A 19768-nucleotide genomic window follows, 5' to 3' on the forward strand; every position below is an offset into this window, starting at 1 on the left:
TGCCAAGCCCACCTGGCACGAACAGTGTTAGACGGCAGGGAGTACCTCCTGTGTGCAAGTTCCATATAGAAGATATTTAGCTTTGTTTTATTCGGGGCAGATTACGAAAGTGGTTAAGTTATGGGAAGACGACTAACACCTTTCTATTATTTGCTCTGATCACCATCTAACTAAGCTTTCTTGACAAGCACACCCTAGATTCTGGGCAGCAAATTGAGTAGTTCTTCAGGTTCTTCGATCTCGTTCGGATTTTCCCACACTCCACTGTTGAGGATGTCCGCCAACACGTTCCGGGTCAAGGGTCATCCGACAATTGTGCTCCATGTAGGACTCCAGCAGGCTAGGTTTTCTTCTTGCTAGTCGATCTCTCCACTGGAGACAAAATTCTAGAGAGTCCACCCAGAAAGGAAGAAGGTTGGTAGAGAGAGACATACCTTGCGCTACACTCGTCAAGCGATTCCTGCTGCATCCGTGCTCCCAGAATATAAACTTGCCTCCAGGTTTGAGCAGCTTCCACGCCTCCTTTATCACGTCGTTTGGATCCTTTACGGCACACAGCAGCTGGATACATAACACTATATCCAAACCCCTCTCTGTGATTCCCTCTGCTCTCAGAACATCGCTATCTTTAACGCCATAAGCTATAAGCGTACATCTGTCCCGCAGGCCATGCTTGTTCAAGTTGACATATATAGCGTCTCTAAAGTGGAGGTTAGGTTCAACGGCATAGATATGTTTGACGGAAGAGGTATCATAACGATGAATTTGATTCTCCCAGGACCCAGTTCGAGAACGACGCCGCCAAATCCTCACTATACACCTCATCCCACCTGAGTTTAGGCTTATTAGAAGTAGAAGTATTTGATTATTTCCCACACTGTTTATAATATCAGAGCTGGGAGAAATTTGTAGTTGTAACAAAAAAGAAACGCCAAAAAAGAAAGGTCCTACCCGGGATCGAACCGGGATTGCTGGTATCAGAAACCAGAGTGATGACCATTACACTATAGAACCGTAATTGTTGTGTGGGCTGGACTTAGGAAGTTCATAGCCCAAAACTCCACTTATCCGCTACCAAAAGCTTAAAGAAAGCCCTAGGTGGAACGAGGATTCTACCTCAACCCCTGCAGATATTAATTATCGCATTTACTTCATGGCGATTTGGGATGGACCACTCAGTAGTTGAATACGTTCACTCACATAGCCAATTGAACCAATCATAATTGATTATGTCACTGCGCCTCTCTACCTAGGTACTTCCCTCTTCTTGCTCTATCCCTTCTCTCCTTGAATTACTGCTACTCCGTCTCACGTCTTTCAACCATGCATATCCAACGCCAGTTTCCAGGTGTTCACTGGATCTGGGGCGGAGGCATCTCTTTTGTTTACGAGGTCCACCCTCGCATCGTGGTCAAAGTCCCGAAGTCTGGGGAATTCGAGAAGGAACAATTTCAAAAAGAGCTCGAGATATATCAAGTATTCTCGCAAAATCCGCCTTGTCCCTCTATTGTGCAGTGTTTTTCTTTTTCTAACAGTGGCATCTTCCTCGAGTACATGAGAGGTGCGACCCCTGTTAGCAGCTAAAAGGTTGTATACTAATTTACTTCCTAGACATGTCACTTTCTTCTAGGATACAAAAAAATCATACTCGTGATCAGCAAACTATGGTGGTTACTACAGTGGAAAAGTTGGAGCCTCTACCCCTACGAAAAGAATGGATGAACGATCTTACTCAAGCTGTCGCTTTCTTGGAATCCGTCAACCTCGCCCATGGTGATTTACGACCTGAGAATATTATACTTGATCGTAACCGACTAAAGCTATCCGATTTTGATTGTACAGCGAAAATTGGCACAAATTACGAAGCTTGCGTGGCACCGTTACTTAACAATAACGAGTCGGATCAAGGGAATGTGGGACTCCTGGCTTTCTTGGCCCTGGAACAGAACAATTTGCCCTCGGGTCCTTGTACTATTTGATAAACTACGGCTTTGAAGTTTATGGAGATTGCTGTCTTACCGAGGATCCTTACGAGCATGGTCCTAAGGTCGTGGACTTACTACAGAACATGGAGTTTCCGAAATTGGATGGCAATCCCCTGATTGACAATATCATCGACAAATGTTGGCATAATAAATATGTCACGGTTTTAGAATTAGCCGCGTATACGAAAACACTTTTGAACGAAAGGACCGACGTGAAAGAAAGTAACGAAAACCGAAAGATGGAAAGTAGCGAAGTGACCACCTTCGTCAAACCAATTTTTAAGGAACGGTGGCATATGGTCATGGGTCGCATAATTCATGGAATCTGTTATAGCCTTGGGGTGTGGTGGAGGTCGTTATTACAGAGTGTCTACGGCAAGGCAACAGTCGCCGGGGGGGGCTAGTGACGACAATCGTGATTATGTGGATCAAGACTGCACGGAAGAGGAATTTCTTGTGAGAAAGGAATTTTGTCAGGACCTGGAGAAACGTGGACTTCTTCACGCGCTTTCTTCAGGAGAGCCTGAGCAAATTGGATTCACTTTTGATTGGTATAGGCACAGCCTCTAAGGTTGAATGATCATGCAAACTTCATAGGAATATTCGGAAATGACCATAGTGCTCGTCTACGGGGTTCTACCATTGGCGAACACCTAATGTGCAGAATAAGGCGTCCAAGTTACTGCAAGGCGTCCGACTTCCCAGGCTTACCAGGATGATCTTCACTCTCTTCCTAAAACTAGACAGCAATACTGACTTCTGGTGCAGCACATAAGGTATAAATATCCGTCGATATGTTCCTCGGGATTTCAATTTCTCTCATCATCAATCCTCTCTAATATATCATCTTTCTATCGGATTCTTTATACTACAAGCTTCCGGTAATAACATTCCTCCTCTTTAAAGCACCTTCATTAACTCTCTCAGTCCATCAAAATGAAGTATATCTTCTTGATCGCCCCTCTCCTGGCTATAGCAATGGCTGCCTGTGATGAGTTCCCTTGCTGCCATCGTCCGGGAGACCTCTGCAGAATCGGCAGTGGAACTCCCGGCGACGGCGTATGCTGCCATGGCAAGACGTGCGTGCAGAAATCCGGAAGTGAAAACTGGGTATGTCTTTTGTCTCCCCCATGACTTATTTAGCAAGGACACTGATCTTCTTGGTATTAGTACTGCCAGTAATGAGCTTTGCCGAGTTACTAGATGATGTTATGAGTCGGCTTTTGGATTCCGAGACCTATAGTCGCTCTAATAGCAAAATCAATATTCCTGTCCTTCTCTTTTTTGAGATTTTGTGTGTGGTTTGGATGGGATCGTAGATTAGAATGTCTCTCGCAACATACATCTATATGCTTTATCCTATCCTCGTATGGCTCCAGGGCTGGCTGTGGATATATATAATCAACCCACACTGGAAATCCACAATCTTCTTTTTGTCGTTTTTATATATTTTATTTTTGATGTGGTGCATCGGGTATGTCTCCCTGTTGAAGCCACACGAAAATCTCGCACATGTAAACTGGAAGGACATTTACAAGGCAAATTGGTGAATACACTAGTTATAGTTATGAGCACCTTGTTCAAGTGCTGTAAGTCTTGTATTGTCTTATCATGGCAACTTTCAAATCGTGATGCAACAAAATCGGTTCTATAGTGTAATGGTCATCACTCTGGTTTCTGATACCAGCAATCCCGGTTCGATCCCGGGTAGGACCTTTTCTTTTTCTTTTTGTTTATTTTTCCTATGCGCTAATTTATATTCATTTTACTAATCTTGTTCTCATGGCAGGATTAATTTTAGTTAGTTCCAAGGATTATCTTAGGATCAATATGCATGTAGAAGCACAACGCATTAATATAAAAGCTCCACGAAGTCATAGATTCCTCATATATAAAACAAAATAGAGCATAAAGGAAAAGCGACACATGAAAGGATCCACAATCGAGACCGGGAGATCTCCTTCAGGCCGAGTATTCCACCTGCTCACTTTTCGCATCAGCCATTTCCATGACCTCTGCATCAGAATCCGCAAATGCCTTGTCACCGAATGCAACAGCAATCTCCTCTAGGGTATGGTGTGCTGTCTCAACATAGTAAAAGTGAACCAGGACGGCCGAACTGAGACAAAATCCACCAATAACCAGGTAGAAATAACCGTGAATGCCAGCGAAAGCATCGGGAGAAACCATTCCGATAATGAAGTTGAAGACCCAATTGCTAGTCGTGGCCAGGGCCATGCCTTTACTCCGGCCACGGAGTGGGAAGATTTCCGCGGGCAGAAGCCACGGCATCGGACCCCAGGTGAACCCGTACATGATATTGTAAAGCATGACGAAGGCATACTGGCCGTTCGCTTTGGTTTGGATATCCACATTAATTTCGGTGAAGACGCATACAATGGCTAGTAGCACGGCCATGCTGAGACCTGTTTGAGTTTGTTAGCCTCTGGTCGCTAATCAACTCGATTATATCCCTTCATAGCGATGTCCACGGAAACTGACCTCCAAGAATGAGTAAAGGCTTTCGGCCCCATCGGTCCGCTAACCACCAGGTGACGATTGTTGCAGCGGTGTAGGGAAGAGCATTTGCAGCAGTGAACAGTAGGGATTTGCGATTATCATAGCCGGCGGCGGCGAGCGTGCTCGGGAGGTAGAAGGAGATGATGTTGATTCCGTTAATCTGTGCGAACATCTGCACTGTGATTCCAACAATAGTTCGTTTGCGATACCGGGTGAACATCTCCTACAAGTGGCGATCCAGGGTTAGTGATCCACGAGACGATTAACAAGTCACACAGGTTGTAGGGGCATTACCTTCCAACCAGATTTCCCGAGATTATTCTCATAGATAACCGCTTCTTGAATTTCAAGGAACGTCCGCTGAACATGCTCCGCTTGCGTATTACCATTAGAATGTAGGTCTGCAATCGTCTGCAGACTTTCGTCCACGAAACCATTCAACGCCAGCCATCGAGGAGTCTCTGGTAGGAAGAAGGACATGGCAACCAAGAAGAAAGACAGCACAATCTGGATGATGAAGGGCCCCTGCCATGAAATATTGTCGGGTAGCAAGAAGTTAAACCCATAGTCCACCCAACAAGAAAGCATGTATCCAGCGATCAAAAAGGTATACTCTATACCCACCATCAAACCTCGGCGATGAGCGGAAGCAATCTCCGTTTGAATGATAGGCACGGTCATGGAGAGAAATCCCACGCCCAATCCTTGAATGGTGCGACCTACAATGAAAGTTGCAAAACCAGGCGCAAACATCTGAATAAACGAGCTGAAGAAGTAGATGAAAGCGCCGACGCGGACACATTTCTTTCGGCCAATCATGTCTCCAAGACGACCGGCTACGAGTGCTCCTACCGCTGCTGCTGCTTGCAGACATGCAACCGATATGCCTGTAATCGAGGGATCGACCCCGCTTGTCGACCCGTCGGCTCCGCCATAGTCTTTGAAGAAGCGAGCTATGAATATTTCGTTGACCAGCAGGCCGGACATGATACCTATCAAATCAGCAGCTAGATCTTGATGACATGTTCGTGTACACCATACCAGAATTGAAACCGAAAAGAGCATCTCCCAGACTGCCGAAGGCACATGTTGCATACAGTAAGGGTTTGCCTTTGAAGGGGTATCTGGCTGAAATCTTTTTCGGCTTGAGTTTCCGCTCCAGCCAGCTCTGCTGTTCCTCAACTTGCGCGGCGACGGCCAGGGAACGCTCCCTGATGGTCCCAGTGGGCGCCGGCTCGGAGGATTTCGTGACACTCATAGTGCCGAAGAGGGATTGACCGACGGAGACAACAAGTATAAAGAACCACTCTTGGATTTGATCAAGAGATATTTTGTGACAACATCGGTAGCTGATCGGGGGCAATGGCTTTATTTATACCCCGGACCTCTCTGTGGGGAAGAGTAAATTTCTCCAGGATAATGGGGAAATGGATCCTGAGGTACACCATGGGGTCAACATTTCGGTGAATTACCGAAATGCGGCCCGGGATTGCCATTGGACAATGCGGGAGTACCTAGCAACTTCCAATGGGATTTTCGGGCATCCCTCGGTCGTGCAAACCCTATTGTTTGGTCATGCGCGTAGTCAAACCTTCAACTCTCCAACTTTCCGCCGACATTGGCCGTGCCTTTGTGGGGATGAACGGTTCCGGGACTCTCTGGTGGAGCCCTAATCTCGGTTCCGGTGGCGAATATCAAATGCCGGGATAGCTTGGCATATAATTCTGTGCCGGCGGAAGACACGGTTCCTGAACTTCCGGGATTTGAAGATCGCGAAATATGGAGATATTGACGAGATTATGTGTTAGAGGTCCGGAGTATATGCTAAAGTGAGAATATGTAGTAAATGGCCATTTGAGCCAAGAGTTCTGATAGATCCTATCCGGCTTTCAACATTCAAGTAAAACATCGGGATCCCGATACTAGTCCACGTTAGCTCTTGGACACGGGTCGACGATGGAGACGCTACATGGAGCTGGTCGACCATCCGCCGGAAAGTCTCAATACTTAGGACCCGTTCGCCGCATGTAACTGAGTGGGTAAAATCTCCAGGACCTCCATAATAGTACTTAAAGCCCAGTAGAACCCCAGAAGCTTCGCTCAGTAAAAGAAAAAGAAAATTTCCGCAAACATGACCGTCACAAAAGCTGCCCAGGTAGGCCCAAGCCCAGTCTTGACCCCAATGCACGGATTTATATTGCATCTGCTCACACCGGAACTCATCTAGACTGCCAACCAGGCATTTGTGTTGCATCCCGGAGGCACATTTGCCTTCGAAGAACGCAGCAAACCCACGCTCCAGTCAGACCGAGATGTCATAGTCCGAGTCATGGCAACAGGTCTCTGTGGTTCAGATGTGAGTGAAATGGCATCGACATTTCCATTCCCCGTTCTTTTAGCATTTCAATTTCCTCAATGTAATGAAGACTAACAAAATTCTTCCCCGCAACAGGTCCACTACTGGCAACACGGCCGAATAGGGCCATACGTCGTCGAAGACCCCATAATCCTAGGCCACGAGTCAACAGGAATCGTGGTAGAGAGCGGAAGCGGTGCTGCAGGCCTCGCCGTCGGAGACCGAGTCGCTCTCGAGCCCGGCATCGCCTGCAACACCTGCAATCATTGTCGCAACGGTCGCTACAACCTCTGTCGGGGATGCGCTTCGCCGCGACACCACCTTACGACGGCACACTCGCTACCTACTACCGCGTACCCGCAGAATGCTGTTTCAAGCTCCCATCCCACATATCCCTGCGCGACGGTACCCTGATCGAACCGCTTAGTGTCGCTGTGCACAGCTGTCAATTGGCGGGTTTCATGCAGGACAAATCAGTGGCTATATTTGGAGCAGGGCCTGTCGGGTTACTCTGCTGTGCCGTTGCGCGGGCCTTCGGTGCATCAACGGTTATCGCCGTGGACGTCGTTCCGGCTCGGCTTGCTTCCGCGGTGAAATACGGTGCCACGCACACGTATCAAATGAGCACTGAGGCGGCAGACAAGAATGCGGCGGATTTGTTGGCGATGGCTGGTTTGGATGATGGTGTTGATATTGCTCTTGACGCGACGGGCGCTGAGCCTTGTCTGAACTGTGGTATCCTTGCCCTCACGCAGGGTGGGACGTTCGTTCAAGTCGGCTTGGGGAAACCGAATCCATCAGTTCCGGTTGGTCAGATCTGCGACAAAGAGATTGTTTTCAAAGGAAGTTTCCGGTACGGGCCCGGAGACTTTAAATTGGCCATTGGGTTGCTGGACTCGCGCCGAATCAGGCTGGATGGTCTTGTCACTCATGAATTTCCTTTCGGCCAGGCTGAGGACGCTTTCAAAAATGTCGCTGGTCGAGGTGGAATTAAGAGTGTAATCTATGGCCCGAATGTCGACGAGGAAGAGGCAAAAGCAAGTTCAGTATAGCGCGTGCCGTTGCGACTGTTATTTTTAGATAGACCGCCGATTACCCTCCAACCCCATTCCACGTCATGTCCCATAACCAATACAACCCGCCTTCAACACTATCCTGGTGATTGTTTTCCACCGGTTCCCGAGACAGGCCAGGCATATTCCAATCGTATTCTGCTGGCAGCTGCCATACTTCATGTGCCGGTATGCCTGGCTCAACAAACTCACGAGGTTGAAGGCTATCTCCAACATGAATACCGGCAGAGCGATCCCCTGGACCCAAGGCTGAAAAGTATATTTGTGTTAGCAAGTTCATTATTTTAGATACCCCGAATGAATGATAGATCTCACCATATTGGACAGATGTTAAGCTATTGTTCAGGCGATCAGCCCTGCTGAGGTCCGGCAGACGTTGGTCTCTATCAAGAGGATTGCGAGAATCCCATGCCGCATCGAGCGGCATCCGAAGTGTGTCTTCAACAGAAATCAACGACGGATCTGCCAGGGTCTGTAAAGACTGATGACCCACTAGTTGGCTTGATTGGGTTGCTCCCGTAATGGGAGCAAGCATGGCCGCCGATTCACGACGGAGGAGCATGATGACAACATTCTTCAGCACAGCCGTGCTTTGTTTTGACAGTGCAGACCGTCTTCCAAGCAGATCTTGCAAACGAAGAATGCGGGTAATTGTTCGCTTCACTTCCTGCGCAGTATCGGAAAGGGGCTCTGAGAGAGCCATCACAGCCAACACGATCGCGGCATTGAATAGGTTGATGGCAAGAAATGCACAGAGATGGCTGTCGGTGGCGAGCTGGGCTAGAGCCGGCATTTCTGTCACCCTCGATGTTCTTGTTGCGGCATTCATCCATAGATCGGGACTTGTGGTCTGGGTATTGGGAAATGCCGAGTTGGGAGATAAGTTCGACTGGGCGGAGGGTTCGCTGCTCGGATGGTACATAATGTTTTCTGTTCTTTCCCCCGGTGATTGCTTATTATATAGATGATCAACCTGCCGTGCTAACAAAGGTCGATGCAGTACGATGAGCACATTGTCATAAGTCAGTTGTAGCGATAGAGACTGCAGGGCGTATGCCCTCAAGCCCGGCCTATCATCGGGATCGAAGTCCCGATTAAGATCCAAAGTTAAATGACTTGGTAGGCAGGATCGCCATTTTTGGAGATTCTCAGTGACGTGTCTGACTAGTGCAAAATATGTGTCACCGTTTAGCTGTTCGGACGTCCTTAGAGTACGTGAGCCGAAAACGGTCTTGAGCGCAGGCGATGCAATCAAGTAGAGCTGGTTTAACTCCCGCTGGTAAGTTGAATAGCATATGGGGCTAGCCTGACCGGAGGCTGGAGTAACAAAATGCGGGTTTTCAAACACATCCGCTGGCATGTCAAGATTGCAATCCTTGTCGTTGATGCCCAGTGGCCGACCATAGGTAATTGACGCGAATCTGTCCCATGTGTAAATCGTCCACCACACTCTTTTTCTTTCCTCGATTGTTTCAAAATCACCCCGTAGAAGTCCTCGGTGCATCCCCAAAGACTGAGACATCTTTATGGTCGCCCCTAACAAAGAAAAGGAGAGATTTGGACGGCCGTGATAGACGTGATGCGAGCCTAAGAGGATGCATGTCTGCGCCGAGGTGACTGAGGGTTGGTCCATCAATTCCACTAGGTTTGACTCAACCAGTGCCAACAAGTCTGCACTCAATTTCTTCATGTCATCGCTGTTATCGGCTGGATCTGTGCAACTCCTCTGGGATCGGTACCACGATGCCATTCCAAGCATCATGGCTAACAGCACGAGAAACGGTCTTTGTGAGGGGTATGCAGAACCATCCGCGATGGAAAGGAGGCTCTTTCTGAATTTCGGCTCGTAAACAGCAAGAGAAAACCAGTGCACGGCATCAAAATAATCTTCCAATAGACTGTATACAAGCTCCATAGGAGGGAACGGCCGGCCCAAGACGGAAGATATCGGAATCCGTTGACCTGTTGCCGAATTTGCGGTGGAACCACCGGTGCTGGCCTGGTAGCCGGGTATGGCGGATGTGGTTTGTTCATCAATGTTATGGCTGCCAAGTTGACAGATTCTTCGAGCAATTCCTATGGCGGATTCGGCTTCACCGCAGTTGAGAGACGAAGGCATATCCGCTCCGCCAGCATGGAAGTCAGCATCATCGCCCCTAGGATGCGCATCTATCAATCTATGCTGATCAGGAATTCGTTCCCGCGACCAGGGCCATTTTCATCCGGCGACCTTTCGGTGAGGCTCGCCGGGGACAGATTAGATCGATGTCGGTCAGTTCGAGGTTTTCTTTTAGAACCCGGCCGTCTAGTATGTCATGTAAATAAAAGAACAAGTTAAAAGCATCCCGTTGTACAGCTTACTTCGGCAGAGTGGCCCTTCGTGGTCGGGTAGTTGGAAGTGGTCGGCAATCCACATTGGCTCGGACACACACCGAGCAAGGCCGAACAGGATCGCACTAGGTTGAAGTTGGATTCAGTATATGTCATGTCCCGATCAGGATCAGGGTGGCTCTACCCGAGATTTATGGCGACGACACCTTTCGCAGGCACTCCGGACTCTGGTTGGCAGTGGCGACCGGACGTAACTGTTTCTATGCTCGACAGGGTCAACAGTAAAGCCCTCAGTCATGCCAGTCATGATTATGGGGTTATACTGAAGGTGAGAGGCAGAAATAAGATTGCGGGGGCTAACCAAATTTTGCGCGTGTAGTCACGCGTTTGAGTTTATTTCTCCATTCTCCAGGTCTATTTAACCCCCGGCCTGGGGCGGATACTCCGTATTCCACCGAGGTCCAAAGGTTGTATGTGTGGATATACCTACATGTAGGTAACACACTTTGAGGTTAAGAAATCCAGGCCCAGCGTTGCTCAATTTTGGATAAATTTTGTTATTAAGAAGGAGTTATTCTCATTTTGAGATATCAGAAAAATTCAGCAAAAAGAAAAGAAAAGGTCCTACCCGGGATCGAACCGGGATTGCTGGTATCAGAAACCAGAGTGATGACCATTACACTATAGAACCGAACTTGTTGGAGTGAGAGGACCTAATATAACTCATAAAACAAAATAGAAAAGACACTACACTTTGGATCTCTATACCAGCTTATAGCAGTAGTACTCCGCTAAAAACAACCTTACCCAAACTACACATGTATATAGATGTATATAGATGTATTATATCGTGAAAACTTCCAACGATGCCATAACAACCGATTTATAGGAAACTAAAAAGCCCTCCGAGAAGAAGCAAGACAGGTACCTATAATTATCTAGGGTTTACCAGGTTAGAATGCTTAGGGGCTTTGTGGGATACTGGGTAGTCTCCTATGTGAGAAATTCGTCCATCTATCCCTTAATCTGAGCTCGAACAACAATTACGGTTCTATAGTGTAATGGTCATCACTCTGGTTTCTGATACCAGCAATCCCGGTTCGATCCCGGGTAGGACCTTTTCTTTTCTTTTTGCTGAATTTTTCTGATATCTGAAAATGAATATAGCCTCTTCCGGAATAACCCTTTAGCCGAGTCTCAATCAGCTCTAGCGTAGAAAAAGCCACAGACATAAATACGAACGGCTCGCCCACATCTTTGCTCTTTTTCTTCTTTTTTTCTCTATATCAACTTCACGGGGCTCCACTTTGTGGCTTGCTGAGGCTTATCCGATGGCTTCGGCCTCTATGGGTTTTCTTCCGTTCCCGGCCCTGGAGAGTATAGAAAGGCGTTCCTCTTTATACAACACTTTATAGCTATGCTCGGGTATCTTTCGGGTTATCCCGTGGGCGCTAGCTGTGGGGAGGATGTCACATACCTTTTTCAATCACTTATGTGATTTGGGAACTTAATTTAGCATACGGAGTGTATTTGAATACAAACTGCTTCACGTTTATGACCATCTCAGTCCTTTAGATATATTGCAAGAAGTATTAAATAGCCCTGGAGCAGATGAATGCTGGGCATTGCACCAGATAATGTATTTTGTAGACAATCCATACATGTAATGTAGTCTGCTGTGGGTTGCTTAGCACCTACAATAGAATACATGTGTAAGAAGCAAGTCCCTGTGTACAAGCTTGTGGTAGACTGTCTCATTTGGAATTGAAAGTATGTCTCATTTGAAAATGTCATAAAATTCAAGGCCGTAGACGATGTGAATAAGCAATGGGAATCTCATGTACAAGCTCAGTATGTACTATGCTATAATAAAGAAAAGACACTGGACAAAAGTCCTATGCTAGTCAAGGATATCTTGAAAGAAGTAAAAAAAGAAAAGGCTGATGCAGAATGCTGCGTGGCACATTGACGAGTCTGGGATAGAAGCGTCAAGAGAAGTAGAAAACGCCAATGTCATATTAATCCCCTCTCCGAATACGGTATACCGGATCTCCAATAGCACACCAAACACCGACGAAACCAACATCACGACACAGTTCAATGGCCCACAAAATCAAATGCAATGGAAGAAATAATCCAACACGTAGTCGAAAGTCACCGGGTATCTCAAGCCAGACGCGCGTGCATCAAAAGAGGAAGGTTGGGCATCGAGAAAAAATCAGAGCACACCGCCTGGAAGATTGATTTGTCCCTGCCGACCACCATCAAAGCCAGTACTGTTAGGTGCTGCTGCTGCAGGCCCTGGAGTGCCGGAAGGGTTGTCCATATGGATCTTCCGCAACATAAACATTGGCTTCCGTCCTTCCTTTTCTAGCTGCTTGAACAAGAGAAGGGGTTTCTCTTGCAATTCCAGGCAACGCTCTTGATCACCATAAACAATATAAAGCGCGTAGTTCTTCCAATCAGAGTTGATGTTGTATTTCTTAAGAGCAGCCGGCAATACCTTGTAGCAAGGGTCTTCCCAAGACACTCGGAATGACTTGAAGATTTCCACGCTATTTGGGTTTTCGCTGCCGCCTCCACCTCCGCCTCCACCTCCGCCGCCACCGGCCCGTGAGTCAGACCTATCGAGTCGTGGGTCAAGACGTGATGCAGTGGAAGGTGTCTCGGCGCGGGATGCTGGAAGCTGACTCGGGGTAGATCGGTCTCTAGAATGTATTGTTGGGGTCTGTTCGGCATAATCATAGGCTGTGTTGCGGTTCGCGCTGGAGAGTGGTTGGGTATATGATCGTGGATTGAGTGTCTGAGGGTGGGCGTGATGGTGGTGAGGCGACGTTGGTGAAGGAATCCCAGGTGATAATTGTGACCCTCCATTCATTGAGGTTGTCAGATGGGATGAGGCGGCCATGGCAGCGGCTGACGGATTGAGGGTGTCGTGATGAGAGCGCCCATCATAGCCCGTAGGTGGAGCGTGGGTTGGCGAATTGTTTTTGGAATTGGCACCGTTGGGATGAATGCGTTTGGAGAAAGCTCGCGCAATTTTCGACGATGAAGAAAGTTCCTGGGTGAGCGTGGGTTGTGGTTGGGTATTTGACGTGAGAGTGGCCGTATTGTCGTGCCAGTTTTCTGAAGATTGCCCATGCGAAGAGGGCGGGGGCAATGGGTGTGACCGATCTTTTACTATTTTGATCACTGGTAGAATTTCTTCGCGCAATCGCCGGTAATCGTCCGTGATCCGGCGCAACTCCGTTTCGACCAACATGAGCTTTTCGTCTCGAACTTGGATCGATTTGATTAACCGCGCGAGGTCTTCTTGGGTCGCAGTTTCGTTCATACTCTGATCCGCCGCTGCAAGCATGATTAGAAGGGACGCTAAACAGGGCCACCTGAGAACATACTAAGTGGGATATAATGGTCTGCATCGAGGGGAACATCTTGCTTGACTTTGATTTCATACACGCTTTTCAAAATCGTCAGTCGATGTCCCACACTATTGATGCCCATTTCCTTCAGCTCCTCATGCTTCAGGGCGACCAAGGCTTCACCGACAATCCCATTCTCTGCGTAATAGATTACGGTCAGTAAATAGCGCAAACTCAATATGCTCGAATAAGTCCGCTTACCTCGAAATGTACCGTGATATTGCAGCAATCCAAGCGATGTCAGGAATTCCTTACACTCATCGACTCCCCATTCTGTGATTAGTCCTCGCGGTGAGCGAGGACCATCGATCGGATGTCCAAATTTGGTCGGTGTGTGTTCTGATGAATGAATGTCGGAGTCGGTGGGAGAAGATTCCGAGTCGATGTGTAGGTGTGGTGAAGTTATGACGCTGCGCTCGTACTCATCGTCCGCATCGGAGTCGGCGTGGTAGGAGGTGTGGAGAGACATGACGAGGGACCTTTGGTGGTAAGATAATATTCACCGATAGTAGAGATGAAATGGTATAAGCGGTTCACAGGCGCCACCGCCAGAGTCGAGGTACGAGGGCCAGCAAAGACAAACAAAATGAGTATCGGCGGTAATGCGCCGAATGCTCTATTTTATTAAGCGCTGGGAGAACGAGGGGACGTCAAGACTTAGAAGTTTCAAGTCCAACATGGGCGGATTGGCGAGATCTTCTAGCATGCAGTGGTTTGTATTGCGTTTTCTCGTATTCTGGTCGAAATATATTCTCGATAACTCCTTTCCGAGGAGGGATGTTGCCGTTCAGTGCGAACACGCGGCAATCAACAAACTAAGCAAAGCGGGGAAGGTTGGCGGTTCAGGGCCACGACGGGATAGGGGTATTGGAAGAAAGAAAGACCACTGGTCAAAGCAAGTAACGTGTATCTATTTCCTGAAGCCAAAAAGTAAACTGATGTGAGAAATAGAGCAAATGTCGAGATTAGGCGAAAGGACGCTGGTGTACGGAGTAATGAGAACGGGGTTCACGTGACTGGGCCTGGACTCTCCATAACGGACATTTCCAAAATTGGAACCTCCAGAAGTATATCCAACTACATCTCTTCCTCTATTTTTTTCTAAAAATACCTATATCATATGCTGTCTGTCAGGTCTGAGAATCCTGTCCAATCGGGATATATTCTGTACAAACTCAATATCTCTAGGATGATCGAATTCAACTCGTTATCCACCCCGCTTTCATCAAAATGATGCCAAGCACCTACAAACCGTTATGGCTTAGCAGCTCTCTTTCCCTCCCTTTACTCCAACTAGGCACCCGTTGATCTTCAGTAATGCCAAGCTGAACTTATGGGGTGCACTTGAGATACCTGTCTTTGATGTTGTCCTCCATGCCAACGTGCTTGAAGCCCCCAGAACCAGATTTGGGCGTGATCATTAGTGAGTAGCCTGTGATCGGATTGTGTACATCAGTTAGTGCAGGTTTGTGCGAGCAAGTATTGGCTTTCTATGATCCGTACATTTGCTGTCCAGGAAGAAGCTCACTAGCGAGTTGATCATGAGACCATACTGCCAGGGACAATAAAACAAATGTGTCCTTGACTTCGGTATCAGGTTGCTTGTGGAAATAATGGAACCGCCAGTTTCCATGCATACATATGTGCTTTGTGCCAATCAAGCTGACGTTGACTATGTTGAACTCCGGTCTGATAGAAGGCTCGTTGATATATATCAAAGTGCCGGAAACAAGTCAGTAGTCCTGGAGGTATGGCATATGACTGATCTCACTATCCAAAGGCCACAGGTCGTCATCAGAGGCACGACTGAGGCCGGCGCTGGCTATGACAATATCACAACTTTCTAATTTGCTCTTACCTTTGTATTTGATCATCCTACATACTACCTAGGTAGTACAACATACGTACATAGTGATATTGCATTTTACAAACTGGATACCGTCCTTTTGGGTGGAATCGTGCACCCCACGGGGCCGTTGGGGATATTGATATTGATATTCAACCTGTAAATAATTGTTTTCCCCCTTATACTCGTAGAGTTAGGACTGTCATATATTACTTTCCGATACACAATCACTAATTTTACGTCCCTCATCTCCAGTCTCGGGTTAATGTCCGCGAGTTTCCTCCACGTTTTAACCGCAGGCTTGATTTTCGGCTATCCGAAAAGAGTAAACCGATGAGAAAAATAATCCATACCAGAACCATACTTTTCCACAAGAGCATCCGATCTGCGGGGATTAAAGATGATCGAATAGGTCTTGTGGGGCTTGGAGTACCTACTGCGTCATCAACAGCTAAAGTTAAAGCTCCAGGTACGGGAAAATGCAGCGATTCGGAGAAGGGGATATTTAGAACCCCAGTGTGAATTGGTAGTCTATTCAAATGCAAGAGCGCCCGTGGACTTCGTATGTAAACCCATGAAATTTGATGCAGCCAGGCCGAACAATCTGTACTCCGTAGAAAGAACCCACCATGCATGATCGCATCTTGAAATGCTGCTTTCCCAGCGCCCGGTGTCTGCCATTATTTCTTGTCGCCGTTGGGCGCACTCTCGCCTTCCAAGTCGGCCACTTCTCGTATGATATCCTTCAATCCACGAACACCCTCGTCGACCACCGTCTCTGGGATGCGGATATCGATTTCTTCAATGTACTTCAGAGGATCATATGAGTGATCTTTGGCTTTGTTGCCTTTCTTGATACCGTTTGTATCTTTTGTTCCGTTTGCAGATTCACCGTTTGCGACCTTTGGCCCCAGTGCGGGGTGACTTCGGCCCTCTGCTGAAGCGAGCACTGCCGCCATCACATCGTCGAAGGTCTCACAGCGACCGGCGCGGAGGAGTTCTGTGGCGAGGGTGGTGACCTTTTCGGTCCAGCCCAGGCGGTGGAGGGAGCTGAGGAGGTTTTCCTGCAGATCTTCGAGTGCGCAGCTGGCGGACAGCTTGACGAGGAGGTCGGATTCGAGGGCGTTGGGGGTGGAGGAGGCTCCGTTGGTGGAGGTGGGGGGGGGCATTGTGGTGTGTGGGTTTCGGATGTTCGCAGGACAACGCTTGAGCACGAGAGAAGGCCAGGCTATGAGCTTTTAGGAAAATAGCTCTAGTCCCGAATCGCGCAAAAGAAATCAGGCGCTTTGCGCAAAAGCGATGGTCGGAGAGGAGGGGCCCGCCCTTTTTTTCAATGCGGGATTGAAAGCGGATTAGAATTACATTGCATGTAGTGAACAATAAACATGCATAGCGACCAGACAATTGAAGCTCAAGAGAAAATAAGAAATAGCAGAGTCGATGAACAGGAAGACTCGCATTGACGGCTGCCAGATCGGACAATCGGCATTGTGGGTCCGAGCGGTGAATCGCCTATTGTCTTATTCTTCTCTTCTTCTATTGATGCCTCCTTCCTATCCATATGGATTGAACTGACCTGATTTCCTAGTTAATAATATTTCCCTTGTTTGGCGCAACCTTGGAAAGTATACACCTGATTCAGCTTTGCTAGCAGGGCAACTACGACTATGTTCTAGCTGATATCCGATCCTGGTAGCCACTAACAGATCCCAAAATGGATGTATGCATATTCGTCCTACAACTTGGTGACCTATTCGGATTTGATTTCAAATGGACCAGGCGCAGGATTTGTCAATGCCCAAGCAATGCCGTCGCTCATGACTTCGTCCCACCTCTTGCTGTCGGGCAGCTGCTTGTACCTCCTAAATCCATGGGGGACACCGGGAAAGACATGAACGTTGGTAGGAATGCTGATGAAGTGTTTAGCTGTTGGACACCCCGAATTTTTAAGAATATTTTGAACTCACCCGTTCGCAGCGAGATGCTGTCCATAGAACAGGCCCTCGTCCCTCAATGGGTCATTTCCCGCGATTCCAAACGTAGTAGGAGGCAAGTCCTTGACCTCTTCCGCGGTGGCATTTCCAGGGTTCAACCGACGATCTCCAGCGGCATCCTTGGTGTCCCCAAGCCCAAGAAGCTCGGTGAACAATTTCATTCGAGTCACCGGCAAGATAGGCGCGTCGGCACATTGCACGTAGCTCGACAAATCAGGACTCTTGAGCATCTCCAACCTCGGCGCATAGTGGTCCCATTGTACAACGCAAGGAATCATGAGGACCTGTCCCGCAATCTTGGGACAGGCCGCTAGACGCTTATCATCGCCACGCAGCTGAGCAAGCGCCAACGACGCAGTCAACCATGCGCCAGCTGAAATACCGCCCACAACAACCTGCTCGCCGATCCCACCGATTTCGGCAATGTTCTCATGTAACCAGACGAATGCGTCTTCAACATCGTCCCAAGCAGTGGGATAGCGATATTCGGGGTGTGCCGGTAGTTGACGTTCAAGACCACGACTGGGGTACCCTTTTGAACGCGCGAGGTGACAATACGCGAGCAAGTGCCATCTTCGGAAGAAAGTGTTCCGAATAGAAAACCTCCGCCGTGAAGATGGATGTAAACAGGCAGGCGTTGGGACGCTGGGATGCCGGCGGGGCGGTAGCTGCGTGCTTCAAGGAGCGTGCCGTCACGAGCTGTGATCGTGTGGTCTTGCAGCTGGACTGCGGCAGCCAGGCCATCGGCCATATCTTGGGCGGCGGATGTCTCACGACCCTTGTTTAGCAATGCCTTCAGTTGTTCCACCGAGAGGTCTTTGGGGAGCTCAGGCAGCGTCGGCTCGAGGGCGACCCATTCGGCGCTGGGTCTACCATATTCAGTGAAGTCGGCCATTGTATTCACTAAGGGTAATTCTATTGCTGAAAGAAAGGGTGGGGAAGAATAAGAAATAAGGAATATCCAAGATGTTGATCATCTATCGGGATTTAATAAACCCGAGCAAAAAGACAGAGGGGCAATGGAGGGGCACCCAATGTACAAATGCCTGTACAACTTGGAATGCAGTCAGGTACGTTCATAGACATATCGCCATCCCTCCTACCCCCCAAATCACCTCGGCTCGGCTACGGGTAACAACATATCTAAGGGTTCGGTAACCCCGCATGAAGATGGACTATTTAGGTATGCCGTGAATGAAAAAAAGATGCAGCAGGTATAAGGGTAGATAGTATGTATGTACGTCTGTTTAAATTTTCGGATATAGTTGACTAATAACCTCATTTGAAAACTGAATCATCAGATCAAAATCATGGAGTCCGGCATTCCCTCCGATCCCCCCTCGCGCTCTTTAGCCGGCAGAGTCGCCATCGTAACAGGCGCAGGCTGCCTGGGCGCTGGCATCGGAAACGGACGTGCAATTTCAATTCTTCTTGCCGATGATGGCTGCGATGTAATCTGCGTCGACCTTAACCTGGAGTGGGCCAACAAGACCGTGGAAATTGTGAATTCGAAACCCGGTCGTGGACGAGCGCTTGCGATTCGAGCAGACGTCACATCTGAAGAAGACTGCCAAGCGGCGGTGCGCTTTGCAGTTGAACAGTTTGGACGCCTGGACATTTTAATCAACAATGTCGGAATTGGAGGCGCGGCGGGCACTGCGGTGGAAGTTGATATGACGCAGTGGGCCAAGAGTATGGAGATCAATGTTGCAAGTATGGTCCAAATGGCCAAGTACGCCATTCCCGAGATGAGCCGAAATGACGGCGAGATTAAAGGCAGTATTGTGAACATGGGAAGTGTTGCTGGGTTGAAGGGAGGTACACCTCATCTGCTATATCCAACTGCCAAGGGTGCCATAGTCAACATGACCCGTGCTATGGCGGCTCACCATTCCCCCGACGGGATTCGCGTGAATTGTGTCTGTCCAGGGGTATGTTCACCACTTTCGTTTGTGTAGAACTGAAGCTGATGTTACCAGATGCTGTATACGCCTATGATGTATGGGAAGGGTATGAGTGAAGAGGCCCGTGAGGCCCGCCGGAAACGAAGCCTATTGGGAACTGAAGGAAATGGATGGGACTGTGCCGGAGCTGTGGTATTCCTTGCTGGACCTCATGCTCGGTGGATGACTGGTGTTATTCTGCCTGTTGACGCAGGGACAACAGCTGCTGTGGGGATTGGAATGACGAAAAGCGCAAGTGTCAATGCCTAAAATAAGGTCGGATAGCGTTTTTCTCAGA

The 19768-nt window shown here is 48.3% G+C and overlaps 10 protein-coding genes across 10 annotated transcripts; 3 read left to right on the forward strand and 7 right to left on the reverse strand.

Moving 5' to 3' along the window:
- Window positions 1-225: 225 nt before the first annotated feature.
- Window positions 226-825, reverse strand: N7519_005256 (uncharacterized protein; the record flags this gene model as incomplete). The annotated part of the gene is made up of 3 exons (XM_057292032.1): window positions 226-340; window positions 435-561; window positions 588-825. 3 exons carry the CDS (start codon window positions 823-825, stop codon window positions 226-228), a joined length of 480 nt encoding a protein of 159 aa, XP_057146843.1.
- A 2096-nt stretch (window positions 826-2921) lies between these two features.
- On the forward strand, window positions 2922-3167 carry N7519_005257 (uncharacterized protein; the record flags this gene model as incomplete). Its single annotated transcript, XM_057292033.1, has 2 exons — window positions 2922-3095; window positions 3156-3167. 2 exons carry the CDS (start codon window positions 2922-2924, stop codon window positions 3165-3167), a joined length of 186 nt encoding a protein of 61 aa, XP_057146844.1.
- Window positions 3168-3947: 780 nt separating this feature from the next.
- N7519_005258 (sugar porter family MFS transporter) lies at window positions 3948-5763 on the reverse strand (the record flags this gene model as incomplete). Its single annotated transcript, XM_057292034.1, has 4 exons — window positions 3948-4411; window positions 4488-4728; window positions 4800-5497; window positions 5547-5763. 4 exons carry the CDS (start codon window positions 5761-5763, stop codon window positions 3948-3950), a joined length of 1620 nt encoding a protein of 539 aa, XP_057146845.1.
- An 873-nt stretch (window positions 5764-6636) lies between these two features.
- N7519_005259 (NAD(P)-dependent alcohol dehydrogenase) lies at window positions 6637-7913 on the forward strand (the record flags this gene model as incomplete). Its single annotated transcript, XM_057292035.1, has 4 exons — window positions 6637-6660; window positions 6733-6861; window positions 6958-7266; window positions 7329-7913. 4 exons carry the CDS (start codon window positions 6637-6639, stop codon window positions 7911-7913), a joined length of 1047 nt encoding a protein of 348 aa, XP_057146846.1.
- Window positions 7914-7953: 40 nt separating this feature from the next.
- N7519_005260 (fungal specific transcription factor domain-containing protein) lies at window positions 7954-10572 on the reverse strand (the record flags this gene model as incomplete). Its single annotated transcript, XM_057292036.1, has 5 exons — window positions 7954-8183; window positions 8250-10103; window positions 10165-10239; window positions 10296-10390; window positions 10472-10572. 5 exons carry the CDS (start codon window positions 10570-10572, stop codon window positions 7954-7956), a joined length of 2355 nt encoding a protein of 784 aa, XP_057146847.1.
- Window positions 10573-12483: 1911 nt separating this feature from the next.
- On the reverse strand, window positions 12484-14156 carry N7519_005261 (adaptor protein STE50; the record flags this gene model as incomplete). Its single annotated transcript, XM_057292037.1, has 3 exons — window positions 12484-13613; window positions 13664-13825; window positions 13889-14156. The coding sequence occupies 3 exons, from the start codon at window positions 14154-14156 to the stop codon at window positions 12484-12486; spliced, it is 1560 nt and encodes a 519-aa protein (XP_057146848.1).
- A 1021-nt stretch (window positions 14157-15177) lies between these two features.
- Window positions 15178-15561, reverse strand: N7519_005262 (uncharacterized protein; the record flags this gene model as incomplete). The annotated part of the gene is made up of 2 exons (XM_057292038.1): window positions 15178-15359; window positions 15459-15561. 2 exons carry the CDS (start codon window positions 15559-15561, stop codon window positions 15178-15180), a joined length of 285 nt encoding a protein of 94 aa, XP_057146849.1.
- A 652-nt stretch (window positions 15562-16213) lies between these two features.
- N7519_005263 (uncharacterized protein) lies at window positions 16214-16702 on the reverse strand (the record flags this gene model as incomplete). The annotated part of the gene is made up of 1 exon (XM_057292039.1): window positions 16214-16702. One exon carries the CDS (start codon window positions 16700-16702, stop codon window positions 16214-16216), a length of 489 nt encoding a protein of 162 aa, XP_057146850.1.
- Window positions 16703-17283: 581 nt separating this feature from the next.
- N7519_005264 (uncharacterized protein) lies at window positions 17284-18422 on the reverse strand (the record flags this gene model as incomplete). Its single annotated transcript, XM_057292040.1, has 3 exons — window positions 17284-17443; window positions 17501-18059; window positions 18086-18422. The coding sequence occupies 3 exons, from the start codon at window positions 18420-18422 to the stop codon at window positions 17284-17286; spliced, it is 1056 nt and encodes a 351-aa protein (XP_057146851.1).
- Window positions 18423-18837: 415 nt separating this feature from the next.
- N7519_005265 (SDR family NAD(P)-dependent oxidoreductase) lies at window positions 18838-19740 on the forward strand (the record flags this gene model as incomplete). The annotated part of the gene is made up of 2 exons (XM_057292041.1): window positions 18838-19458; window positions 19507-19740. 2 exons carry the CDS (start codon window positions 18838-18840, stop codon window positions 19738-19740), a joined length of 855 nt encoding a protein of 284 aa, XP_057146852.1.
- Between the last annotated feature and the right edge of the window lie 28 nt (window positions 19741-19768).

This window comes from Penicillium mononematosum (genome assembly GCF_028829835.1).
Source record: "Penicillium mononematosum strain IBT 11891 chromosome Unknown utg000003l:1.0-8172316.0:1.0-8177699.0, whole genome shotgun sequence".
In the NCBI taxonomy this organism is placed as follows: domain Eukaryota; kingdom Fungi; phylum Ascomycota; class Eurotiomycetes; order Eurotiales; family Aspergillaceae; genus Penicillium; species Penicillium mononematosum.